A 24,915-nucleotide genomic window follows, 5' to 3' on the forward strand; every position below is an offset into this window, starting at 1 on the left:
GCACTGTAGAAATCACAGGCAGTTCAAAAGCTCAACTCCAAAAGAAAAGTTACAGGCTATTGATTGTAGAGCCTTTTTCGAGGAAAAGCGTGATTAATGAAGCAGTTAGCGGCTGCGTTTGCTACCAGCAAGTCGTCACTGTAGTTCACCAGAGCCACCTTAAACCAGAATCAAAAACTATAGATCAGAGTTTAACATGAGAGAATTAATAAGAACATGAGGGTCCACCGTCTCACCCAGAGGGTGGTACCTAGAGATGCCAGAGGAAGCGGTTGAGGGAGGGACATTAACATTCAAAAGGCTGTTGGACAGGTACATGGGTTGGAATGGTTTAGAGGGATATGCGTCAAACGTGGCCAATGGGACCAGCTTGGATGGAGAAAATGCAAAGTAAATTTATTATCAAAGTACTGTATGTATGTCACCATATACAACCCCAAGATTAATTTCCTTGCGGGCATTCACAGTAAATACAGAGAAACACAATAGAAACAATGAAAGACCACAGACAACAAGATTGACAAACAACCGATGTGCAAATGACAACAAACTGTGCAAATGAAAAATGAAGGAAAATTAAGCAATAAATATCAAAAAGATAAGATGAAGAGACAAAAGTGAGTCCATAGGTTGTGGGAACAGCTCAGTATCCCCTCTGGTTCAAGAGCCTGATGGTTGAGGGGTTCCTGAACCTGGTGGTGAGAGTCCTGAGGCTCCTGTACCTTCCCCCCGATGGTGGCAGCGAGAAAAGAGCATGGCCCGGGTAGTGGGGGTCCCTGATGATGGATGCTGCTTTCCTGCGACAGGGCTCCAAGCATCTGGTTGGGCCTGTGGATGTGTTTCTGTGCAGTCTGACTCCATGGTGTAGTTCAGGCTGCAGGCAACGGTGAGGTGAAGGAGTAGCACATTCAGATTCAGATTCTGACTCAGATTTATTTATCATCAACAAAGTGAAATCTGTCGTTTGCCTTAACAACCCAAGGATGTGCTGGGAGCAGCCCGCAAGTGTCACCACACATTCCAGCGTCTATACCATGCTCAGCAGAGCAACACAGAACTCAACAATTAAGACTGTTTAATGTCATGTCCAGAATACACTGTAAAGGAGTTACTGCTGATCCTATGCAGCACAAAAACCCACAGAAGATAAAAAATAATAAACAACAGTAAATGTAAACACACAAGATAGCTTGTATACACAGATTGTATGTCCATAAACTGACACTGGCCACAGGAGTGTCTGTCTGTATGCAAGGTGACTCTGATAAAGTAGTGGTGGTTGGGGGTGTGGTGGGGTGGGTTAGTGGGTGGAGGTGTTGATCTGGTGCTGATGGCATGAACATTGACTTCTCTAACTTCCGCTAACGCCCCACCTCCCCCTCGTAACCCATCCGTTATTTATTTATATACATACATTCTATTTTTCTCTGTCTCTCCTTTTTCTCCCTCCGTCCCTCTGAATATACCCCTTGCCCATCCTCTGGGTCCGCCCCCCCCCCCCTTTTCCTTCTCCCTGGGCCTCCTGTCCCATGATCCTCTCATATACGTTTTGCCAATCACCTGTCCAGCTCTTGGCTGCATCCCTCCCCCTCCTGTCTTCTCCTATCATTTTGGATCTCCCCTCCCCCTCCCATTTCCAAATCTCTCACTATCTCTTCCTTCAGTTAGTCCTGACGAAGGGTCTCGGCCTGAAACGTCAACTGTACCTCTTCCTAGAGATGCTACCTGGCCTGCTGCGTTCACCAGCGACTTTGATGTGTGTTGGATGTTGATCAGCCTTACTGCTTGGGGAAAGAAACTTACGCAACCTTCTCCCTGATGGGAGTGGGACCAACACTGCATGAGCAAGGTGGGTGGGATCCTTCATGATGTTACTATATATATAGAAAGATGGTGGAAGAGGGCCAGTAACATCATGAAGGATCCCACCCACCCTGCTCATGCAGTGTTGGTCCCACTCCCATCAGGGAGATGGCCCTGATATATATATACCATTGACGGCAGGTAGATTGGTGCTGGTGCCGGTGACGCGTTGGGCAGTGTCAGCTACTCAGTGTGGAGCTGCCTTCTCCACTGCAGTGCAGTTTTCGTGCCGAGCAGTGATGCAGCTTGTCAGACAACAACCCACAAAGCGACAGCAGCAGGGTATGCAGACGGTGGATTGCTGTGGGCTGACGTGCTTTCTCCTTTGCCAGAGCTCTGTCTATGACTGATGCCTGCAGCTCCCTGGAAGCTGAGATTGCCGAGCTGAGGGATCGGATTGACCAGCAGCAAGCGAACCAAAAGGCCTGGAGATTGGAGCTGGAATGCGCACAATCCAGCAGCGAGGTAATCTATACTCTCAGAAATGGCTTTGCATGCCCAGGGTGTGCCCTTGAATCAGCACTTGCAGTGGTGCCAGAAACTTTGTGTACGCTTTCGAACGTTCTCTATTTCTGCATAAATACGACCTAAAATGGGATCAGATCTTCACACATCCTAAAACTAGATAAAGAGAACCCAATCAGATAGATAATACAAACATAAATGATATTTTTGTGTTATTTATTTAATTGGGCTTTCTTTATCTAGTTTTAGGATTTGCATGAAGATTTGATCATATTTGAGGTCATATTTATGCAGAAATAGAGAAGATTGTACAGGATTCACAAACTTCCTCGCAGCACTGTACATAGAACCTAGGACCATGTTGGTTGTCCAACAGCGGCATGAAACCTGTGTGGGAGAGTGTTTCAAGTGGAAAAGCCGTGGTGCTGGGGCATCTCCACTCTCTTGCCCTCAGAAGGCTGGGTCCAGCCGTATGAACAAGCGTCACAAGCAGGGATCTTCCTCGGTTTTAGTGGATGACCAGCACATCCTCTGTACCCCGTTGTGCCCTTCGCTCCCCACGGAGCGTTGCAGGGCCGCCTTCCTGGCGGTTGGATCTCACTGTAGATCTCATCTGCCCAGTCTGCCCAGAGCTGACCGCATTCCTGGACAGGCATATCCCGGGGTCACCGGGGTGCAAAGCTGCCGGTTATCCTCACTTGGCTTCGCCCACCTGTCGAAGCGGTGTACCGGGGTGTGACCGCTGTCGCAAGCAAACAGCTACTTGGAGCCACAGGTGAGAGCTGAGTGTCCAGTGAGGACCAAAGGTGAGTGAGCTGCCCCAGAAAAGATGCGACAAGCCCCTTCACCAGAGGTGCTACCCCTCCCTGGACACCTTGTACACCCCTACATACATACCTAAAACAGTACAGCACAGTACAGGCCCTTCGGCCCACAATGTTATGCCAGCCTTTTAACCTAACCTAAGATCAATCTAACCCTACCCTTCTACATAACCTTCTATCTCTCTGTTATTCATGTACCTATCTTAAATGCCCCTAATGTATCTGCCTCTACCACCACCTCTGGCAGGGCTTTCCACATACTCATCACTCTGTGTATATATAAAAAAAATCTACCTCTGACATCCCTCTACACTTTCCTCCAATCACCTTAAAATTATGCCCCCTTGTATTAGCTATTTCCACCCTGGGGAAAAGTCTCTGGCTGTTCACTCAATCTATGCTTGTTATCATCTTGTATACATCTATCAAGTCACCTCTCATCTTCCTTTGCTCCAAAGAGAAAAGCCCCAACTCACTCAACCTGTCTTCATAAGACATGCTCTGTAATCCTGGCAACCTCCTGGTAAATCTCCTCTGCGCCCCCTCTAAAGCTTTCACATCCTTCCTACAAATGAGGCGACCAGAACTGAACACAATACTCCCAAGTGTGGTCTAATCAGAGTTTCATAGAGATGCAACATTACCTTGTGGCTCTTGAATTCAGTCATCTCCCCCTGACCAATGAAAACCAACACATCGTATACTTTCTTAACCATTTGAGGAATCTATGGCTGTGGAAACCAAGATTTCTCTGTTCCTGCACACTGCCAAGAATCCTGCCTTTAACCCTGTACTCTGTCTTCAAATTTGACCTTCCAAAGTGAACCACTTCACACTTTTCAGATTGAACTCCATCTGCCACTTCGCAGCCCAACTCTGCATCCTGTCAATGTCCCATTGTAACCTACAACAACATTCTACACTATCCACAACTCCACCAACCTTCACGTCATCTGCAAACCTACCAACCCACCCTTCCACTTCCTCGTCCAAGTCATAGAAATCACAAAAATTCTACAATGAATCGGGTAGTTGCTAGTTGGCTCAAGCTGTCAAACCCTCGTGCTTTCTTGAGGACCATTTATTATCTAGAGGAATTCCTGCAATGATTTTTTTCTTCTTTCTTCTCTAGAATGGAAAACGGGCCAAACAGCTGGAACTGGCTATCAAACAGCTGGAAGTGGACGTGAGTGTTTCTGTCATTGTCCATAAGACATAGGAGCAGAATCAAGCCATTCGGCCGATCAGGTCCACCTTGTTCACCATTCCATCATGGCTGATTTATTATTAACCCCATTCTCCTGCCTTCTCCCATAACCTTTCACGCCCTAACGAATCAAGAGCCTATCAACCTCCACTTTAAAAATACCCAATGACTTGGCCTCCCCAGCTGTCAGAAAATTCAAACATCAGAGGTGCAGAGGGACTTCGTAGTCCTCGTGCAAGACTCCCAGAAGGTTAATTTACAGGTTGAGTCTGTGGTAAAGATGGCAAATGCAATGTTGGCATTTATTTTACCAAATGCATTCTTGCACTTGGTGGCATGGTATGGTATCGTAACAGCTAGCCGAATGCTAATATGGTGCCTACGACCCAGCTCCTATCCCCCTACTGTCTATGAGGAGTTTGTAGGTTCTTCCCATGACCGTGTGGGTTTCCTCCCACCAGCCAAGGATGTACACATCAGTAAGTTAATTAGCCACAGGGTACAATTGGCCAGTGTGGGCTCGTTGGGCCAGAAAAGCCAATTACCTTGCTGTATCTCCGAATAAAATTAAAACTACCCCTCTGAGCTCTGGTTATCCATATACCTGCCCGCATAATGTGCCTGCCTTTATCATTTCCTCATTCCACACATCTGCCATCTCCTATGTAAAAACATGGTCTTTACGGTAGAGGACATGTCTAATATATCAAAGAAGGATGTTATGGACAAAATGGGAGGTGGGGACCTCAATAAAATCACTGTCACTAAAGAGATAGTGATGAGCAAACTAGAGGGCCTGAAGGTAGATAAGTCCCCTGATCCTGATGGGATGCATCCCAGGGTGCTGAAGGAATTGGCGGAGGTTATAGTAGACATGTTGGTAATCATTTATCAAAATTCTCTAGACTCTGGGCTGGTCCCGGCGGATTGGAAGACAGCAAATGTTATGCCGCTTTTTAAAAAAGGATGTGGGCAAAAGACGGGCAACTATAGGCCAGTTAGCTTAACATCTGTAGTCGGGAAAATGCTTGAAGCTGTCTTTAAGGAAGAAATAGCGAAACATTTAGAAAGGAGTGGTTCCATTAGACAGACGTAGCATGGATTCAGAAAGGGCAGGTCCTGTTTGACAAACTTACTGGAGTTCTTTGAGGACATAATGAGTGCAGTGGATAGAGGGGAACAGGTGGATGTTGTATACTTAGATTTCCAGAAGGCGTTTGATAAGGTGCCGCACAAGAGACTTATAAGTAAGATACGGATGCATGGAGTCGGAGGAAGTGTATTGGCATGGATAGTGGATTGGTTAACCAATAGAAGGCAGAGTGTTGGTATAAATGGGTGTTTCTCTGGTTGGCAGTCAGTGGTGAGTGGGGTGTCGCAGGGGTCGGTGCTGGGCCCGCAGCTGTTTACCATTTACATTGATGATTTGGAAGAGGGGACTGAGTGCAGTGTAGCAAAATTTGTTGATGACACCTAACTGAGTGGAAAAGCAAATTGTACTGAGGATGTGGAGAGTCTGCAGAGGGATATAAATTGGTTAAGTGAGTGAGCCAAGGTCTGGCAGATGGAATACAATGTTGGTAAATGCGAGATCATCCACTTTGGAAGGAGTAATAGAAGAGCAGATTATTATTTAATGGTGAAAGATTGCAGCATGCTGTTGTGCAGAGGGACTTGGGAGTGCTTGTTTATGAATCGCAAAAAGTTGGCCCACAGGTACAACAGGTTATTAAGAAGGCAAACAGAATGTTGGCCTTCATTGCTAGAGGGATTGAATTCAAGAGCAGGGAGGTCATGCTGCAACTATACAGGGTACTGGTGAGGCCGCACCTGGAGTACTGTATGCGGTTCTGGTCTCCATACTTGAGGAAGGATATACTGGCTTTGGAAGCAGTGCAGAGGAGGTTCACCAGGTTGATTCCAGAGATGAAGGGGTTAACCTATGAGGAGAGATTGAGTCGCCTGGGACTACACTCTCTGGAATTCAGAAGAATGAGAGGGGATCTTATAGAAATGTACAAAATTTTGAAAGGGATAGATAAGATAGAAGTAGGAAAGTTGTTTTCATTGGTAGGTGAGACTAGAACTAGGGGACATTGCCTCAAGGTTCAGGGGAGAAGATTTAGGATGGAGATGAGGAGAAACTGTTTTTCCCAGAGAGTGGTGAATCTGTGGAATTCTCTGCCCAATGAAACGGTTGAGGCTTCTTCACTAAATATATTTAAGATACAGTTAGATAGGTTTTTACATAGTAGGGGAATTCAGGGTTATGGAGAAAAGGCAGGTAGATGGAGCTAAGTTTACGGACAGATCAGCCATGATCTTATTGAATGGCGGGGCAGGCTCGATGGGCCGGATGGCCTCCTCCTGCTCCTATTTCTTATGTTCTTAAACATTGCCAGTAAACAGGCAAGGAAGCTCGTCAACACCTCTCCTTCCTCCAGATGCTAAAGAATTTCTGCATGTCCCCTTTGCCCATCACCAATTTTTATCAGTTCACCACAGAATGCATCTTATCTGCATCTTGATATGGCAGATGCTCTGCCTGTGAATGTAAGTACCTGCAGAGAGTTGTGGGCACAGTCCAGCAAATCAGAGGAACCGCCTCCCCTCCATGGACTCTTGCCTAAACTTCTCACTGCATCAATGAAGCAGCCAGCATAACCAAAGACCCCCTCCTACATCAAACATTCTCTCTTCTCCCCCTCTCATTGGGCAGAAGACACAAAATCCTGAAAGCACATACTGTACCACCAGGCTCAAGGGACAGCTTCTACCCCACTGTTATGAAATTATTGAACAGTCTCTTCGTGCAATAAGATGAACTCTTGACCTCTCAATCTACCTCATTATGACTCTTGACCTTCTTGTCTGCCTGCACTGCATTTTCTCTGTAACTAACACTCTGTTCTGTATTCTGTTATTGTTTTACCTTGTTCTACCTCAATGCTCTGTGTAATGATCTGATCTGTATGAACAGTGTGCAGGAGAAGTTTTTCACTGTACCTTGGTACGTGTGGCAATAATAAACCAACTTACCAACTTGTTCTTTACCCTCTTAAACTTTTCACCTCTGACCCTAAATCTATCCCTGTAGTTTTTGATTCTTAATGCTGGGGGGAAATAAATTGCTTACCCCCTCTATGCCCATTGTGATCTTAATATACTACGAGATGACTTCTCAGCCTCCAAGTCACCCAGAGGGAAAGGAAATCAGCCATTTTAGAACATACATAGAACATACATAGAAAAAATGGCAATGGGCCAAATGGCCCAATCCTACTCATGTGTATTTTACATGTTTGGAATGACAATAGACAATAGGTGCAGAAGTAGACTATTCGGCCCTTCGAGCCTGCACCGCCATTCTGAGATCATGGCTGATCATCTACTATCAGTTCCCGGTCCCTGCCTTGTCCCCATAACCCTTGATTCCCCTATCTATAAGATACCTATCTAGCTCCTTCTTGAAAGCATCCAGAGAATTGGCCTCCACTGCCTTCTGAGGCAGTGCGTTCCACACCTCCACAACTCTCTGGGAGAAGTTCCTCCTCAACTCTGTCCTAAATGACCTACCCCTTATTCTTAAACCATGCCCTCTGGTACTGGACTCTCCCAGCATCTGGAACATATTTCCTGCCTCTATCTTGTCCAATCCCTTAATAATCTTATATGTCTCAATCAGATCCCCTCTCAATCTCCTTAATTCCAGCGTGTACAAGCCCAGTCTCTCTAACCTTTCTGTGTAAGACAGTCCGGACATCCCAGGAATTAACCTAGTGAACCTACGCTGCACCACAGCCAGGATGTCCTTCCTTTACCCTGGAGACCAAAACTGCACACAATACTCCAGGTGTGGTCTCACCAGGGCCCTGTACAAATGCAAAAGAATTTCCTTGCTCTTGTACTCAATTCCCTTTGTAATAAAGGCCAACATTCCATTAGCCGCCTTCACTGCCTGCTGCACTTGCTCATTCACCTTCAGAGACTGATGAACAAGTACTCCTAGATCTCTTTGTATTTCTCCCTTACCTAACTCCACACCGTTCAGATAATAATCTGCCTTCCTGTTCTTGCTCCCAAAGTGAATAACCTCACACTTATTCACATTAAACGCAATCTGCCAAGTTTCTGCCCACTCACCCCGCCTATCCAAGTCACCTTGAATTCTCCTAACATTCTCATCACATGTCACACTGCCATCCAGCTTAGTATCATCAGCAAACTTGCTGATGTTATTCACAATGCCTTCCTCTAAATCATTGATGTAAATCGTAAACAGCTGTGGTCCCAATACCGAGCTCTGTGGCACCCCACTAGTCACCACCTGCCATTCCGAGAAACACCCATTCACTGCTACCCTTTGCTTTCTATCTGCCAACCAGTTTTCTATTCATGTCAATATCCTCCCCCCAATGCCATGAGCTCTGATTTTACCCACCAATCTCCTATGTGGTACCTTAATGTGGGAGGAAAACCGGAGCAGCTGGGGGAAATCACGGGGTCATGGGGAAAACATGCAAACTCCTTCCAGGCAGCGGTGGGAGGGAATTGAACCCTGTCGCTGTGAGGCGTTGCACTAACCGCTAGGCCGCCGTGCTGTCTCTAGCACAGGGCTCAGCAGCCCAACACCAGCTTCGGGGAAATACTATCAGCATCCTTCCGTCCAGCCTGAAAGTACCAGCTCACCAACACTTCCTCAAGTTAACACAATCCCAGGATCTTCAGTGGTGCCATTTTCCAGTGAATGTCAGTCAAGTCCATATTGCAAATCTTTCTTAGAAGGAGCTCAGCGGAGCCCCACTCTGCTCTCCCTATTGGTGGTGAGGGTGCAGGGGAGCTGGAGGAATCTGGCAAGACAAAAGATCAGAATCAGGATTACGAGGGGTATAGTTGGGGTAAATGCAAGCAGGCTTTTTCTGCCGAGGTTGGGTGGGAATACAACTGGAGGTCATGGGTTAAGGGTGAAAGGTGAGAAGTTTAAGGGGAACATGAGTGGGAAGCTGCTTCACTCAGAGGGTGGTGAGAGTGTGGAATGAGCTGCCAGCACATTGGTGCATGCAAGCTCGATTTCAACATTCAAGTGAAGTTTCGATAGGTACGTGGATGGTAGGGGTACGGAAGGCTGTGGTCATTGCAAGTTGATGGGAGTAGGCAGTTTAAATGGTTTAGCATGGACTAGATGGGCTGAAGGGCCTGTTTCTGCACTGTACTTTTCAATGACGCTGAGTCTTTAATCAGAATCATGTTATTGCCAGTCTGTGAAACAGACCAGAATTCATCGTGGTTCAGTGCCAAGCATAAAACACAGGACAGCACCAGAACAGACAACACAATAGTGCAAACAGCCATGAGCAATCAACAATCAGCAGAACAGTGACAAGCTCAAACATCAATAAATGTGAACATATGGACAGACACTGAGAGCAGGAAAGACCATTTCACGGATGTTGTGCAGGGACAGTTGCGGTTTTGTTGAGAAGCTGGAGAGCTACAGGAATGAAGCATCACAGATGAAGAGTAGTCCTGGTAGTGATGGATTTGTGGTGTCTCCCCGATGGCAATTTGGTGAATAGGAGACTGCTAGGGTGGGCGGAGTCAGCAGTAAGTTTTTCAGATCTTTTCTTTGCTCCCACAATGAAGAGGTCTTTTAAAGCCAGTAGCTGGAGAAGCTCAGCAGGTCAAGCAGCATCAACGAAGGAGAAATGGATAGTTGACGCTTTGAGCTGCGATGCTTTGCTCTTTCTGTCAGTTTTAGTTAGCGGGGTGCTGTGATCCTGAAGTGAGGAGTTTTAGTCCGACATTTTTCTCTTTTGCTCGCAGTTGACTCATCTCCGCCATGAGGAGGGCGTGAAGCAGAGGGAACTCTCCTTGAATGCCATCAGGGCCCGAAACTACTTCTGCAAGCAAAAGATTTGCCTCAATTTTAAGCGAGGACTGCAGGTGAGTGCCAAGGTTGAGGAGCTGAGGTAAGGTACAAAAGTCAGGGTTGGAATAAGCTCAAGACTATCTGTATGTACAACTAAATGAAACAACTCTCCTCTAGACCATGGTGCACCCACAAAACATCTATCACACACAGCAGTCAAACAGAATATTGCTATAAATAATTTAATAAAATATCATTCAACAGCACGGGTAAACAGCAAACAGCTCACTGTCTTAGTGACGAGACCCCGGTTGTGACAGGGTATTCAACTCTCCCGGTAAATGTCACAAAGTGGTGGGGAGTCTGAGTTGCTCTAAGGGAGAATCACACTGTGGGAGGAGTGGTACCGAGGGAGGGTCACACTGTGGGAGGGGTGGTACCGAGGGAGAGTCACGCTGTGGGAGGGGTGGTACCGAAGGAGGGTCACGCTGTGGGAGGGGTGGTACCGAAGGAGGGTCACGCTGTGGGAGGGGGTGGTACCGAAGGAGGGTCACACTGTGGGAGGGGTGGTACCGAGGGAGGGTCACACTGTGGGAGGGGCGGTACTGAGGGAGGGTCACACTGTGGGAGGGATGGTAGTGTGGAAGGGTCACACTGTGGGAGGGATGGTACCGAGGGAGGATCACACTGTGGGAGGGGTGGTAGTGAGGAAGGGTCACACTGTGGGAGGGGTGGTACTGAGGGAGAATTACACTGTGGAGGGTGGTACTGAGGGAGAGTCACACTGTGGGAGGGGTGATACTGAGGGAGGGTCACACTGTGGGAGGGGCGGTAGTGAGGGAGGGTCACACTATGGGAGGGGCGGTACTGAGAGTCACACTGTGGGAGGGGTGGTACTGAGAGAGGGTCACACTGTGGGAGGGGTGGTACCGAAGGAGGGTCACGCTGTGGGAAGGGGTGGTACCGAGGGAGGGTCACACTGTGGGAGGGGCGGTGCCGAGGGGGGGGTCACACTGTGGGAGGGGTGGTACTGAGAGAGGGTCACACTGTGGGAGGGGTGGTACTGAGAGAGGGTCACACTGTGGGAGGGGTGGTACTGAGGGAGAGTCACACTGTGGGAGGGGTGGTACTGAGGGAGGGTCACACTGTGGGAGGGGCGGTATTGAGGGAGGGTCACACTGTGGGGGGGGGGTAGTGCTAATCAGAAGAAAGTGCAGAAATATCATGGGTATGGTGCTGAGGAGATCCTGCACTGTGGAATGTTGTACCGTCAGAATGGAGAACAAACCAGTGGGCGTGTTGAAGAACCTGCACCCTCTGTTTTGAGCTGTCTATTGAAGAGATTTTCAGCCAGACTGTAGAAGAATGAAGAATACTTTTATAGGTTCCTTTGAAGAAATAGGATTAGGATCTTGTCAGGGGAAGAGGGGATATTCGGCATGAGCCTCAGTTCACAGTCAGTGATGGAAGGAGTGTACCAGCTCCAATAATAATCTGACAACACTCAACAACAAATTCTTTCAAAAATGTTGCTTCCTCAGATTTTTTTTGTTTATGATAGGACACTTGAAGCTGAACACAAATATAATTTCAGACTACGTGTATCATGTAGGAATTCGGAGAAACAAAAAATTAACCTTTATCAAATATAATGCATTTAATTGCATATTGGTGCTGATACTTTGCAATAGCTCAACTAAGCTAAAAATGTTTTTTTGTTGATGATTTTCATTTGTAGTCAGTGTCTGAGGTTTCTCGCTTAAATGTCCAACAATAATCAGCCGACATTGCTGGATTCCAGTTGCCCTGATACTGTTTCTCCGTGACCTCAGTGTCCTGGTGAAACATTTCACCATGCTTGTCCCTGACAGCGCCACATATCGAAATCTGTCACGGAAATTTATAGCCTTTCTAAAACCTGCCCTGCCTAAGCATGCCCACACAAGATAGAAAACTTTCCAGCTTAGATTGTGGGCAGCATTTTAATGAATTATGAATTGAAATAACAAATATAGGTGATTTCAAATGAGTGTTGCCTGATCAGGAAATTTCATGGTGATTTTCATGGTCGGCAGCCCAAAATCCATAAGATATTGTATAAGATAAAGTATTCAGGAAGCAAAATCTTTGTTGTCCGATGTTATCATAACCCACTTCACTACCAAACAACACACCCAAAATGCTGGAGGAACTCAGCAGGCCAGGCAGTATCTAGGAAAAGAGTACAGTCGACGTTTCGGGCTGAAACCCTTTGGCAGGGGTTTTGGCCCAAAACATCAACTATACTTTTTTGCACAGATGCTGCCTGGCCTGCTGAGTTCCTCCAGCATTTTGTGTGTGTTGCTCGGATTTCCTGCATCTGCAGATTTTCTCTTGTTTGTCACTCCGTGCAGTAATTACACGGGCTTAGATGAAATTGGTTTATTATTGTCACGTGCCAATACACTGCAAATGACTTGATCTAGCAAGATTTTCACTGCACCTCAGTAAATATTAGGCCATAGAAAAGTATGGCACAGAAACAGGCCCTTTGGCCCATTTAGTCCATGCTGAACCATTTAAACTGCCTAGCCACAGTGATTTGTACCCGGACCATAGCCCTCCATATTCCTACGATCCAAGTACCTATCCACACTTCACTTAAATGTTGAAGTCCAGCATGCACTCACCACTTGCACTGGCAGCACGTTGCACACTGTCATGACCTTTCTGAGTGAAGTTTCTCCTTGGGTCTCCTTTAAACTTCTCACCTTTCACCCTTAACCCATGACCTCCAGTTGTAGCCTCATCCAACTTCAGTAGAAAAAACCTGCTTGCATTTACCCTATCTATACCCCTCATAATTTTGTATACCTCTATCAAATCTGCCCTGAATCTTCTACGTTCCAAGGAATAAAGTCCTAACCTATTCAATCTTTCTTTATACCTCAGGTTCTCCAGTCACTGCAACATCCTTGTAAATTTTCTCTGTATTCTTTCAACTTTATTTACCTCATTGCTGTAGGGAGTGGTGGAGGATGCTTTCCTTAGCAGAAGACTCCTCTATTGGGTGTTAGGTTGGCTCCTCTGTCCTCTTCTCAGTGTCTGTCCGCCATCGGTGCGTGTTGTCCACCTGACTCTGCGTTCCCCCAAGGTTGTGATGTCTGTTTTGGTGTGTTTAGGATCTGAAGTGCCAAGTCATAGATGAAGATACAGATTCTGATGAGGATCAGGAGGAAAGCGATGAGACAGAGGAAGAGGAGGAGGAGGATGTATGCGAGGTGTATCCCTCGATGGCAGACGGACCAGGCCCAGACCCTCCCATGGACACACAACTGCCCGTGTTCACGGTCAGCTCCACCGAGTACCTGAAGCTGAGGGATAAGCTTCAGCGTGATGGTCCCCCAAGGGTCTTTCACAACATCGAGGACACAGGTTAGACCTTCCTGAGTCTGTCACCCTCACTGGGGCTTGGACAGGGGGTGGAGGTGGGAAATAAAATCAGAAAATATCCAATCGGGACAAGGACCAGAGATAATCCTCCAGGTTCGAGACCCAGATCTGCCAGACCTGAAATGTAAACTGCTTCTCTTCTCACAGACTTTCTAATTTATTTTTAACATTTCATTGAGAGAACAGTCCCTTCCGGCCTAACGAACGAGGCCGCCCAGCAATCTCCATTTATTTACACAGGGCAATTTACGGTAACCAGGTAACCTACTACCTGTACGTCCTTGGACTGTGGGAGGAAACTGGAGCACTGGAAGGAAACCCACGTGGTCACCGGGAAAATGTACAAACTCCTTACGGGTAGCGCGGTATTGAACTCTGAACTCTGACTCCTTGAGCTCAGGCTAACCGCTACATTACCGTGGAAACCCACTGCTGAGTGTTTCCAGCTTTTTCAGCTTCTGTTTTGGATTTCCAGCGTCTCTGGATGTTTTGACTCTCAGATTGGGATGGGGTTAGTTTAGGTGGCCGCTTAACCAAGGCCCCTTTGCTTCTTCAGATCAATGTTGAAGTTCCCTGGCTGTTCCACGAGGGGATAAAAAGGATCCCTTGATTTCTGGGGTAACATAAACCATTGGAAATTGTGGTGGGATCCATTTTGCCAGTGAAAGCAGATAAAACCGGAAGAGATTCCAAAGGTGCCCGGAATGTTGAGCAACCCACACAGAATACTGGAGGAACTCTGCAAGTCAGGCAGCATCTATGGAGAGGAATAAACAGTCAACGTTTCAGACCAAAATTCTTCGTCAAAAAAGTTGTTCTCTCCTTTAATACAGATCACCCTAGGTAATTTCTTGAAATATTAGAGGGAAATTTCTTGATTTTTCACATTGTCTCCAGCCTGAGGGCATGAACATCAATTTCTCAGACTTCTGGTAATTTCTCTCCCCTGCACCTTCTGTCTTTCTCTATTCCCCATTCTGGCTCTGCTCTTCCTTCCCTTCCTCGCATGGTCCACTCTCCTATCCTATAGGATTGCTTCTTCTTTAGCCCTTTACCCTTTCCACCAATCACCTTCCAGCTTCTTGCTTCACCCCCCCGCCACATTCCCTCTCCCCCACCTTATTCTGGCATCTTCCCCTTTCCTTTCCAGTCCTAATGAGGGGCCTCGGCCTGAAACGTCGGCTGTTTATTCCCCTGACCTGCAAGGTTCTCCCAGCTGTTTGTGTGTGTCGCTAGGAAAGCGAAAGATGCAGAGACGAGTACAGAGGGGATGAAGTCAGTACCTTCATATTCCCTGCGTCCTCTCTAACTACGGGAGCCTTGACCTGTGAGTACCCATGTGCTGAAGGGGACCCCTAGTCTCAGCCTCCAGAAGGAGCTTGGATCATTGTGTTCAGCTCTAGTCCCCTCATATAGGAAGGATGTGCAAGCTTTAGAGAGGGTGCAGAGCAGATTTACCCCAGGGTGCTGCCTGGATTAGAGAGCATGTCCTGTAGGTTGAGTGAGTCCTGTTCTAAGCCATTCAATATTTGATAGATTTCAATTAAATTCCACCTCCCCCATCTCATTCTTCTGATGGGACCAGCCTACCTGAGTGAATCCCATTTCATTTGCCCCTGTTTGACCCACATCACACCAACCCCAGGTAAATGTCTTTTAAGTGTTTTTATCCCAGCTTCACCCCACCCACTTCCTCTGACCAGATCGTCCCATATACACATCACCCTCTGAGCAGAGAAGTTCCCTCTCAGATCTGTTTTAAACCTCTCTCCTCTCACCTTAAACCCCAAAACCTGAAGAAAAACAGCGCCATGCCGTTGCAACTGGGGGCGTCAGAGTTCAGTTCCCGCGCCCTCTGTAACCAAGTTTGTACATTCCCTCCCGCGACCGCGTGGGTGCTCTGGTGTTCTCCCGCGGTCCAAAGACCCACCAGCTATTTACTTAACGATACAGCGCGGAGTAGGCCTTTCGAGCCCTCGAGCCCACCACCCCACCCCAGCAACCCCCGACAACACCGACTTAACCCTATCCTAATCTCGGGACAATTTACAATGACCAGTACGTCTTTGGACTGTGGGAGGAAAGCAAAGTAGCTGAGGAAACCTGCGTGTTCCACTGGGAGGGCGTACAGAGACTCCTTACAGAGGACGCTGGAATTGAACTCTGAACCCAGATGCCCCGAGCTGTAATAGAGTCGCGCTACCGTGGCGCCCCTTCGGCAGGTTAATTGGTCATTGTAAAACGTCTTGTGGTTAGGCCTGGGTTAAAATTGGTTGGTTGCTGGGCAACGTGGCTCAGTGCGCTGGAACATCCTGTGCAGTGCTGGGGCAATCAATCAATCAATAAATCAATCAGTCAATCAGTCAATAGACAGACAGCCGGGTAGACTTTGCATTCACCCTATCTGTGGCCCCCATGATTTCATATCTCGTGATAAGGACACCTTTTCAACACCCTATGTTTGTAGGAATAAGTCCTCGCCTGCCTAACGGCTCCCTGTAGCTCAGGCCCTCGAGTCCAGGACAGTAGTTAGGATAATCGACTTACAGTGTCGTTGATTACCGATCAGGGTTCGATTCTCTCCAGTGTCCGTAAGAGTTTGTACGTTCTCCTCGTAACCGCATGCGTTTCCGCCCACATTCCAAAGATTTGTGCCTGGCCTGCTGAGTTCCTCCAGCATTTTGCTTGTGGTGCTTTGATTTGCCGCATCGGCAGACTTTCTCTTGTTTGTGAAACCTCCGTACACTGGTTTGGGAACACTGATGCCAGTCTCCTCTCCTTGGTTTCCCCGCAGAGATTCCGGCTGTGCAGAGATTCGTCCATCGGATCACGCTGGCCAGACGAGCGCTGGGCACTGAGGTGGTCATCCGCAAGTTGGCCACCTTTGTCAGTCACGTCGTCAACTACCTGACGAATCGCAGAGCCCAGGTACGTGGGGGTGGGGGTTGGTCATGGCCGCAGGAGCGTGGAAGGGCAGTGGACAGCGAGAGGACCCACACCAACATGTCGGTCCACTGCCGCGATGAGGCCAGACTCGTAACACCTCATATTCCATCTAGAGAGCCTCCATGATGGCATGAACATGGGTTCGGCCCGAAACATAGACTTTACTTCTTTCCAAAGACGCTGCCTGATCTGCTGTCTTCCTCCAGCATTTTGTGTGTGTTGGAAAAAGATTTTAAAAGTTAGCTTTATTTTATCACATGTACATCAAAGCCATGTCTGTGTCAACAACCAACACAGTAGGAGGATGTGTTGGGGACACCCAACGAGTGTTACCACAGTTCCAGCCCTGACTCCGACTCTGACCCTGACCCTGACCCGTGGCCTGTGGGAGGGAACTGGAGCCCATGTGGTCACGGGGAGAATGTACAAACTCCTTACAGGCAGTGGTGGGAATTGAACCTGGGTCACCAGTGTAATGGTGTTACACTAACCACTACGCTGGCTTTCCAACAACTGCAGCATCTCGTGCAGCCCTGTGAGGAGGAGGGTGCTGGAATCGAAGGTGAGGCCGCTGTATTGTACGCCCTTCGCCTTCCCCGACCCCCGACTCTGTTTCACTGTGGGTGTGTGCCGTCTCTCCACAGAGTGCCTCCCTCCAGGCAAAGGTGCGCGAGGCAGTACGACACTGCCTGTTCCGCGTCCGAGAGATATTCCAGCAGGCGGCTGAGGATTGCAGCCGGAACATCGAGGGCTCGTTTGCAGAAGTCAAGACACAGCTGTGCTTTGGGAAGAAGGTGGCGTTGAAGACCTGTTCGGATACCGTCCTGCGCTGGGGCTCACGGGTCAGTGGGCTGTGTTTCTGTTGTGTTCTGAGCTGTAGTCCGGATTCCTGATCGACGTACACCAACGGCCTCTTGTGTCCAGTGGACAGCAGATCTTCTGGTCTATCATATCAGTGGTGGTTACCCTTATAGACCCGATTCATTCCGAGACAAATCCCCGTAGCCCCATCACAAAGCTCAAATACTCTTGCTGCCCCACTCCCCACAGTCCTGTGTCAGTCCCAAACTAATCCCACTGTCCCTCTCTCTCCCCACAGTCCTGTTATCAGTCCCCACACTAATCCCACTGTCCCACTCTCTCCCCACAGTCCTGTATCAGTCACACACTAATCCCACTGTCCCACTGTCTCCTCACAGTCCTGTATCAGTCCCCACACTAATCCCACTGTCCCACTGTCTCCTCACAGTCCTGTATCAGTCCCCACACTAATCCCACTGTCCCACTCTCTCCCCACAGTCCTGTATCAGTCACACACTAATCCCACTGTCCCACTGTCTCCTCACAGTCCTGTATCAGTCCCCACACTAATCCCACTGTCCCACTGTCTCCTCACAGTCCTGTATCAGTCCCCACACTAATCCCACTGTCCCACTCTCTCCCCACAGCCCTGTATCAGTCCCCACACTAATCCCACTGTCCCACTCTCTCCTCACAGTCCTGTGTCAGTCCCACACTAATCCCACTGTCCCACTCTCTCCCCACAGTCCTGTATCAGTCCCCACACTAATCCCACTGTCCCACTCTCTCCCCACAGTCCTGTATCAGTCCCCACACTAATCCCACTGTCCCACTCTCTCCCCACAGTCCTGTATCAGTCCCCTGCTCTGCTCTCTCTGTTCACACCTGAATCAGTCCCCACACTAATCCCTAACACAGGGTTTGCCAGGGTCCTGGTTTGTCAGGGATCAAAGGTTACTTACAGAGGGATGACTGGAGAATGGGTTTGAGCAAAGTCAACGGGCCTGGCTGAATGACACTGCTGTGTGTGATGGTGCGATTCGAGCCCCTGCTCTGGGTGAGTCCGGAGCATCCCATCCATTGGACTCTCTCTGCTTGCTCTCTACAGCCTCCCAGTGGTCTTCCCTACCCAACCTACAAGGCAACGTGCAGTCGTAACGGGACCTTCTCGTCCCCTGCTTGTGGAGCCGTCGACTTCAATGAGGAGCTGAGCCGACCGCTGCTCACCCCTCTTCAGATGGTCTGGAACGAGCAATTCAGGTAAGGGCAGGGGCTGTGGGACAGCGCGGGAGGTGCCATGGGCGAGGGGTATTGGGGCAGGCAGAGCGTGGGAGGTGGTCATGGGCGAGGGGTATTGGGGCAGGCAGAGCGTGGGAGGTGGGCATGGGCAAGGGGTATTGGGACAGGCAGAATGTGGGAGGTGGGCATGAGCAAGGGGTATTGGGACAGGCAGAATGTGGGAGGTGGGCATGAGCAAGGGGTATTGGGACAGGCAGAATGTGGAAGGTGGGCATGAGCGAGGAGTATTGGGACAGGCAGAATTATGGGAGGTGGGCATGGGCAAGGGATATTGGGACAGGCAGAATGTCAGAGGTGGGCATGAGCGAGGAGTATTGGGACAGGCAGAATGTGGGAGGTGGGCATGGGCAAGGGGTATTGGAGCTGTGGGAGGTGGGCATGGGCGAGGGTTATTGGGGCAGGTAGGGTGCAGGAGGTGGGCATGGGCAAGGGGTATTGGGACAGGCAGAATGTGGGAGGTGGGCATGAGCGAGGGGTATTGCAGCTGTGGGAGGTGGGCATGGGCAAGGGTTTATTGGAGCTATGGGAGGTGGACATGGGCGAGGGTTATTGGGTCAGGGAGAACGTGGGAGGTGGGCATGGGCGAGGGTTATTGGGGCAGGGTGAGTGTGGGAGGTGGGCATGGGTGAGGGTTATTGGGGCAGGGAGAACGTGGGAGGTGGGCATGGGCGAGGGTTATTGGGGCTGTGGGAGGTGGGCATGGGTGAGAGTTTTGGGGCAGGGAGAAAATGGGAGGTGGGCATGGGCGAGGGTTATTGGGGCTGTGGGAGGTGGTCATGGGCGAGGGTTATTGGGGCAGGGGGAGCGTCGGAGGTGGGCATGGGCGAGGATTATTGGAGCTGTGGGAGGTGGGCATGGGCAAGGGGTATTGGGGCAGGCAGTGCGTGGGAGGTGGGCATGGGCGAAGGGTATTGGGGTGGTGTGTAGGGTACTGAAGGGAAAAGAGAGAGCAGGGAAGCACTGAGGGTCATTTGGGAGGAGGGAGTGAGGGGTGATGGAGGAAAGGGTGAACACAGTATTGTAGCAGTCGGCCCAGAGCATTACAGCTTGGGGACTCTGAGTTCGGAGCTCAGTTCCAGTGTCCTCTGTAATCAGTTTGTACGTTCACTCCATGAGTGCGTGTGTCTCCTCCGGTTGTTCCGCAGTCTGCCCTCAATCCAAAGACGTATAGATTGTAGTTCATTCCCCGTTGTAAATCGCCCTGTCATTAGGCAAGGGTAAAATCAGAGTTTCGCTGGGCATTTTGCGGCTGGTTGGGTTGGAAGGGCCAATTCCATACTGGAAATGCGAATTAAATAAAGGTGTCTCTCTGGGGTGATACCTGTGGAGTCTGGAGGTAGGGGGAGAGGTAGATGTCTCTCTGGGGTGATACCTGTGGAGTCTGGAGGTAGAGGGAGAGGTAGATGTCTCTCTGGGGTGATATTTGTAGGGGGTGGGGGTATGGAGAGGTAGATGTCTGGGGTGATATTTGTGGAGTGTGGAGGTAGGGAGAGAGGTAGATGTCTCTGTGGAGTGATATTTGTAGGGGGTGGGGGTATAGAGAGGTAGATGTCTCTGTGGGGTGATATTTGTAGGGGGTGGGGGTATGGAGAGGTAGATGTCTCTCTGGGGTGATATTTGTGGAGTGTGGGGATAGGGGAGAGGTAGATGTCTCTGGGGTGATATTTGTAGGGGGTGGGGGTATGGAGAGGTAGATGTCTGGGGTGATATTTGTGGAGTATGGAGGTAGGGAGAGAGGTAGATGTCTCTGTGGAGTGATATTTGTAGGGGGTGGGGGTATAGAGAGGTAGATGTCTCTGTGGGGTGATATTTGTAGGGGGTGGGGGTATAGAGAGGTAGATGTCTCTGTGGGGTGATATTTGTAGGGGGTGGGGGTATGGAGAGGTAGATATCTGTGGGACTATTCCTGTGTGGAGTGTAGGGGTAGGGGGGATGTAGATGTCTCTGTGGGGGTGATATTTGTCAGGGGTGGGGGCAGCGGGAGAGGTGTTTGGGCTGAATGGCCTGTTTCCATTCTATACCACACACACTGACCCCTCTCTCCCCCACATTCACCATCTCCTTCCTCCCGCAGTATCCGAATCCCCCAGCACCTGGGGAGATTTAAAGTTGACGTCCTGGAGAAATTGGAATATTTCTTCTCTGATTTGCTGCAGCGAGTGAGACAGATTGAAGGCGACATTCGGCCGGTCAATCATATTCGGTGGCAGCAGCTCTCGGCAGTGCGTGCCAAGGTCAGTGAGTACAGCAGGCCGAGCTTCACTTGTCACTTCGCTCCTAAGCTGTCCAATACAGTGCTCTCCCCAATGACCAGACTCGCCCTGACCACCGTCGTTCATGTGGGTGGGCGGGAATCAGTTCATTAGCCTCACTAATGACCTATACCCCTGCATCATGATAGAAACAGAAAACCTACAGCACAAAATAAGCCCTTCGGCCCACGATGCTGTGCAGAACCTGTCCTTACCTTAGAGATTACCGAGGGTTACCCATAGCCCTCTACTTTTCTGAGCTCCATGTACCTGTCCAGGAGTCTCTTAAAAGACCCTATCGTATCCACTTCCACCACTGTTGCCGGCAGCCCATTCCACACACTCACCACTCTCTGCGTAAAAAAAAAACACAACTTACCCCTGACATCTCCTCTGTACCTACTTCCAAGTACCTTAAAACTGTGCCCTCTCATGCTAGCCATTTCAGCCCTGGGAAAAAGCCTCTGACTATCCACATGATCAATGCCTCTCATTATCATGTACACCTCTATCAGGTCACCTCTCATCATCCGTTACTCCAAGGAGAAAAGGCCAGGTTCACTCAACCTATTCTCATAAGGCATGCTCCCCAATCCAGGAAACATTCTTGTAAATCTCCTCTGCACCCTTTCTATAGTTTCCACATCCTTCCTGTAGTGAGACGACCAGAGCTGAGCACAGTACCCAAGTGGGGTCTGACCAGGGTCCTATATAGCTGCAACATTACCTCTTGGCTCTTGAACTCAATCCCATGGTTGATGAAGGCCAGTACACCATATGTCTTCTTAACCACACAGTCAACTTGTGCAGCAGCTTTGAGTGTCCTATGGACTCAGACTCCAAGATCCCTCTGATCCTCCACACTGCTAAGAGTCTTACCATTTGTACTATATTCTGCCATCATATTTGACCTACCAAAATGAACCACCTCACACTTATCTGGGTTGAACTCCATCTGCCCAATTTTGCATCCTATCAATGTCCCACTGTAACCTCTGACAGCCCTCCACACTATCCACAACATCCCCAACCTTTGTGTCATCAGCAAATTTACAAATCCATCCCTCCACTTCCTCAACCTGGTCATTAAGAGAAGGGGTCCCAGAACAGATCCCTGAGGCACACGACTGGTCACCAGCCTCTATGAAGAATATGGCCTGTCTACAACCACTTTTTGCCTTCTGTGGGCAAGCCAGTTCTGGATCCACAAAGCATGATTCCCTTGGATCCCATGCCTCCTGACTTTCTTAATAAGCCTTGCAAGGAGTACCTTATCAAATGCCTTGCTGAAATCCATATACACTACATCTACTGCTCTACCTTCATCAATGTGTTTAGTCACATCCTCAAAAAATTCAATCAGGCTCGTAAGGCAGGACCTACGTTTCACAAAGCCATGTTGACTATTCCTAATCATATTATGCCTCTCCAAATTTTCATAAATCCTGCCTCTGAGGATCTTCTCCAACAACTTACCAACTGCTGAAGTAAGACTCACTGGTCTATAAATTCCTGGGCTATCTCTACTCCCTTCCTTAAATAAGGGAACAACATCTGCAACCTTCCAGTCTTCCGGAACCCCTCCTGTCCCCATTGATAATGCAAAGATCATTGCCAGAGGTTCAGCAATCTCCTCCCGTGCCTCCCATAGTAGTCTGGGGTATATCTCGTCCGGTCCCGGTGACTTATCCAACTTGATGCTTTCCAAAAGCTCCAGCACATCCTCTTCCTTAATATCTACATGCTCAAGCTTTTCAGTCTGCTGCAAGTCATCCCTACAATCACCAAGATCCTTTTCCGCAGTGAATACTGAAGCAAAGTATTCATTAAGTACCTCCGCTATCTCCTCCGGTTCCATACACACTTTTCCACTGTCACATTTGATTGGTCCTATTCTCTCACGTCTTATCCTCTTGCTCTTCACATACTTATAGAATGCCTTGGGGTTTTCCTTAATCCTGTTTGCCAAGGCCTTCTCATGGCCCCTTCTGGCTCTCCTAATTTCTTTCTTAAGCTCCTTCCTGCTAGCCTTATAATCTTCTAGATCTCTATCACTACCTAGTGTTTTGAACCTTTCGTAAGCTCTTCTTCTTGACTAGATTTTCAACAGCCTTTGTACACCATGGTTCCTGTACCCTACCATAACTTCCCTGTCTCATTTGAACATACCAATGCAAAACACCACGTAAATATCCCCTGAACATTTGCCACGTTTCTTCCGTACATTTCCCTGAGAACATCTGTTCCCAACTTATGCTTCCAAATTCCTGCCTGATAGCTTCATATTTCCCCTTACTCCGATTAAACATTTCCCTAACTTGTCTGTTCCTATCCCTCTCCAATGGTATGGTAAAGGAGATAGAATTGTGATCACTATCTCCAAAATGCTCTTCCACTGAGAGACCTGACACCTGACCAGGTACATTTCCCAATACCAGATCAAGTACAGCCTCTCCTCTTGTAGGCGTATCTACATATTGTGTCAGGAAACCTTCTTGAATACGCTTAACAAGCTCCACCCCATCTAAATCCCTTGCTCTAGGGAGATGCCAATCAGTATTGGGGAAATTAAAATCTCCCGACAACCCAGTTATCATTTCAGCGTTCCAGAACCTGTCTCCCTATCTGCTTTTGGATGTCCCTGTTACTATCGGGTGGTCTATAAAAAAACACCCAGTAGAGTTATTGACCCCTTCCTGTTTCTAACTTCCACCCACAGAGACTCCATAGACAATCCCTCCATGACTTCCTCCTTTTCTGCAGCCGTGACACTATCTCTGATCAACAGTGCTAAGCCCCCACCTCTTTTGCCTCCCTCCCTGTCCTTTCTGAAACATCTAAAGCCTGGTACTCTTAAGTAACCATTCCTGCCCCTGAGCTGTCCAAATCTCTGTAATGGCCACAGCATCATAGCTCCAAGTACTGATCCTCGCTATAAGCTCATCCACTTTGTTCATGATACTCCTTGCATTAAAATAGACACATCTCAAACCATTAGTCTGAGTGTATCCCTTCTATATCACCTGCCTATCCTCCTTCTCACAATGCCTACAAGCTTTCTCTATTTGTGACTCAACTGCCCCTTCCTCCGTCTCTTCAGTTCAGTTCCCAACCCCCAGCAATCCTAGTTTAAACTCTCCCCAGGATATTGGTCCCCTTGGGATTCAAGCGCAACCCATCCTTATTGTACAGGTCATGCCTGCCTCAAAAGAGGTGCCAATGATCCAGAAATCTGAATCCCTGCCCCCTGCGCCAATCTCTCAGCCACGCATTTATCCTCCACCTCATTCTATTCCTATACTCACTGTCACGTGGCACAGGCATTAATCCTGAGATTACTACCTTTGTGGTCCTGCCTCTCAGCTTCTTCTCTAACTCCCTGTAGTCTGTTTTCAGGGTCTCCTCCCTTTTCCTACCCATGTCGTTGGTACCAATATGTGCCATGACCTCTGGCTGTTCATCTTCCCACTTCAGGATATCGTGGACGCGATCAGAAACCTCTCGGTCCCTGGCACCTGGGAGGCAAAGTACTATCCGTGTTTCTTTCCTGCATCCACAGAATCGTCTGTTTGACCTCCTAACTACAGAGTCTCCTATCACTGCTGCCATCTTCTTCCTTTCCCTACCCTTCTGAGCTATAGGACCAGACTCTGTGCCAGAGGCACGGCCACTGTTGCTTCTCCCAGGTAGGCTGTTCCCCCCCAACACTACTCAAACAGGAGTACTTACTCTTAAGGGGGACAGCCACAGAGCTACTCTCTAGTATCTGCCTCTTGCCCTTCCCTCTCCTGAATGTTACCCACTTGTCTGTCTCCCCAGACCCCGGTGTGACTACCTGCCTACAGCTCCTCTCTATCACCTCCTCACTCTCCCTGACCAGATGAAGGTCATCGAGCTGCATTTCCAGTTCCCTAACCTGGTCCCTAAGGAGCTGCAGCTCGATGCACCTGGTGCAGA

The 24,915-nt window shown here is 48.7% G+C and overlaps 1 protein-coding gene across 4 annotated transcripts in view; it reads left to right on the forward strand.

The window, feature by feature from the left end:
- Nucleotides 1-24,915, forward strand: part of LOC140195624 (uncharacterized) — a 155,254-nt gene that overhangs the window by 66,481 nt on the left and 63,858 nt on the right. For all 4 annotated transcript variants that reach the window (XM_072254283.1, XM_072254282.1, XM_072254285.1 and 1 more), the window contains 8 exons: nucleotides 2,196-2,328; nucleotides 4,285-4,338; nucleotides 10,183-10,302; nucleotides 13,390-13,642; nucleotides 16,455-16,588; nucleotides 17,251-17,448; nucleotides 18,516-18,667; nucleotides 20,781-20,940. In XM_072254283.1, coding sequence (XP_072110384.1) covers nucleotides 2,196-2,328; nucleotides 4,285-4,338; nucleotides 10,183-10,302; nucleotides 13,390-13,642; nucleotides 16,455-16,588; nucleotides 17,251-17,448; nucleotides 18,516-18,667; nucleotides 20,781-20,940 — 1,204 coding nt within the window. The remainder of the gene's footprint in view (nucleotides 1-2,195; nucleotides 2,329-4,284; nucleotides 4,339-10,182; nucleotides 10,303-13,389; nucleotides 13,643-16,454; nucleotides 16,589-17,250; nucleotides 17,449-18,515; nucleotides 18,668-20,780; nucleotides 20,941-24,915) is intronic.

The sequence above is a fragment of the Mobula birostris genome, chromosome 3 (genome assembly GCF_030028105.1).
Source record: "Mobula birostris isolate sMobBir1 chromosome 3, sMobBir1.hap1, whole genome shotgun sequence".
Lineage (NCBI taxonomy): Eukaryota > Metazoa > Chordata > Chondrichthyes > Myliobatiformes > Myliobatidae > Mobula > Mobula birostris.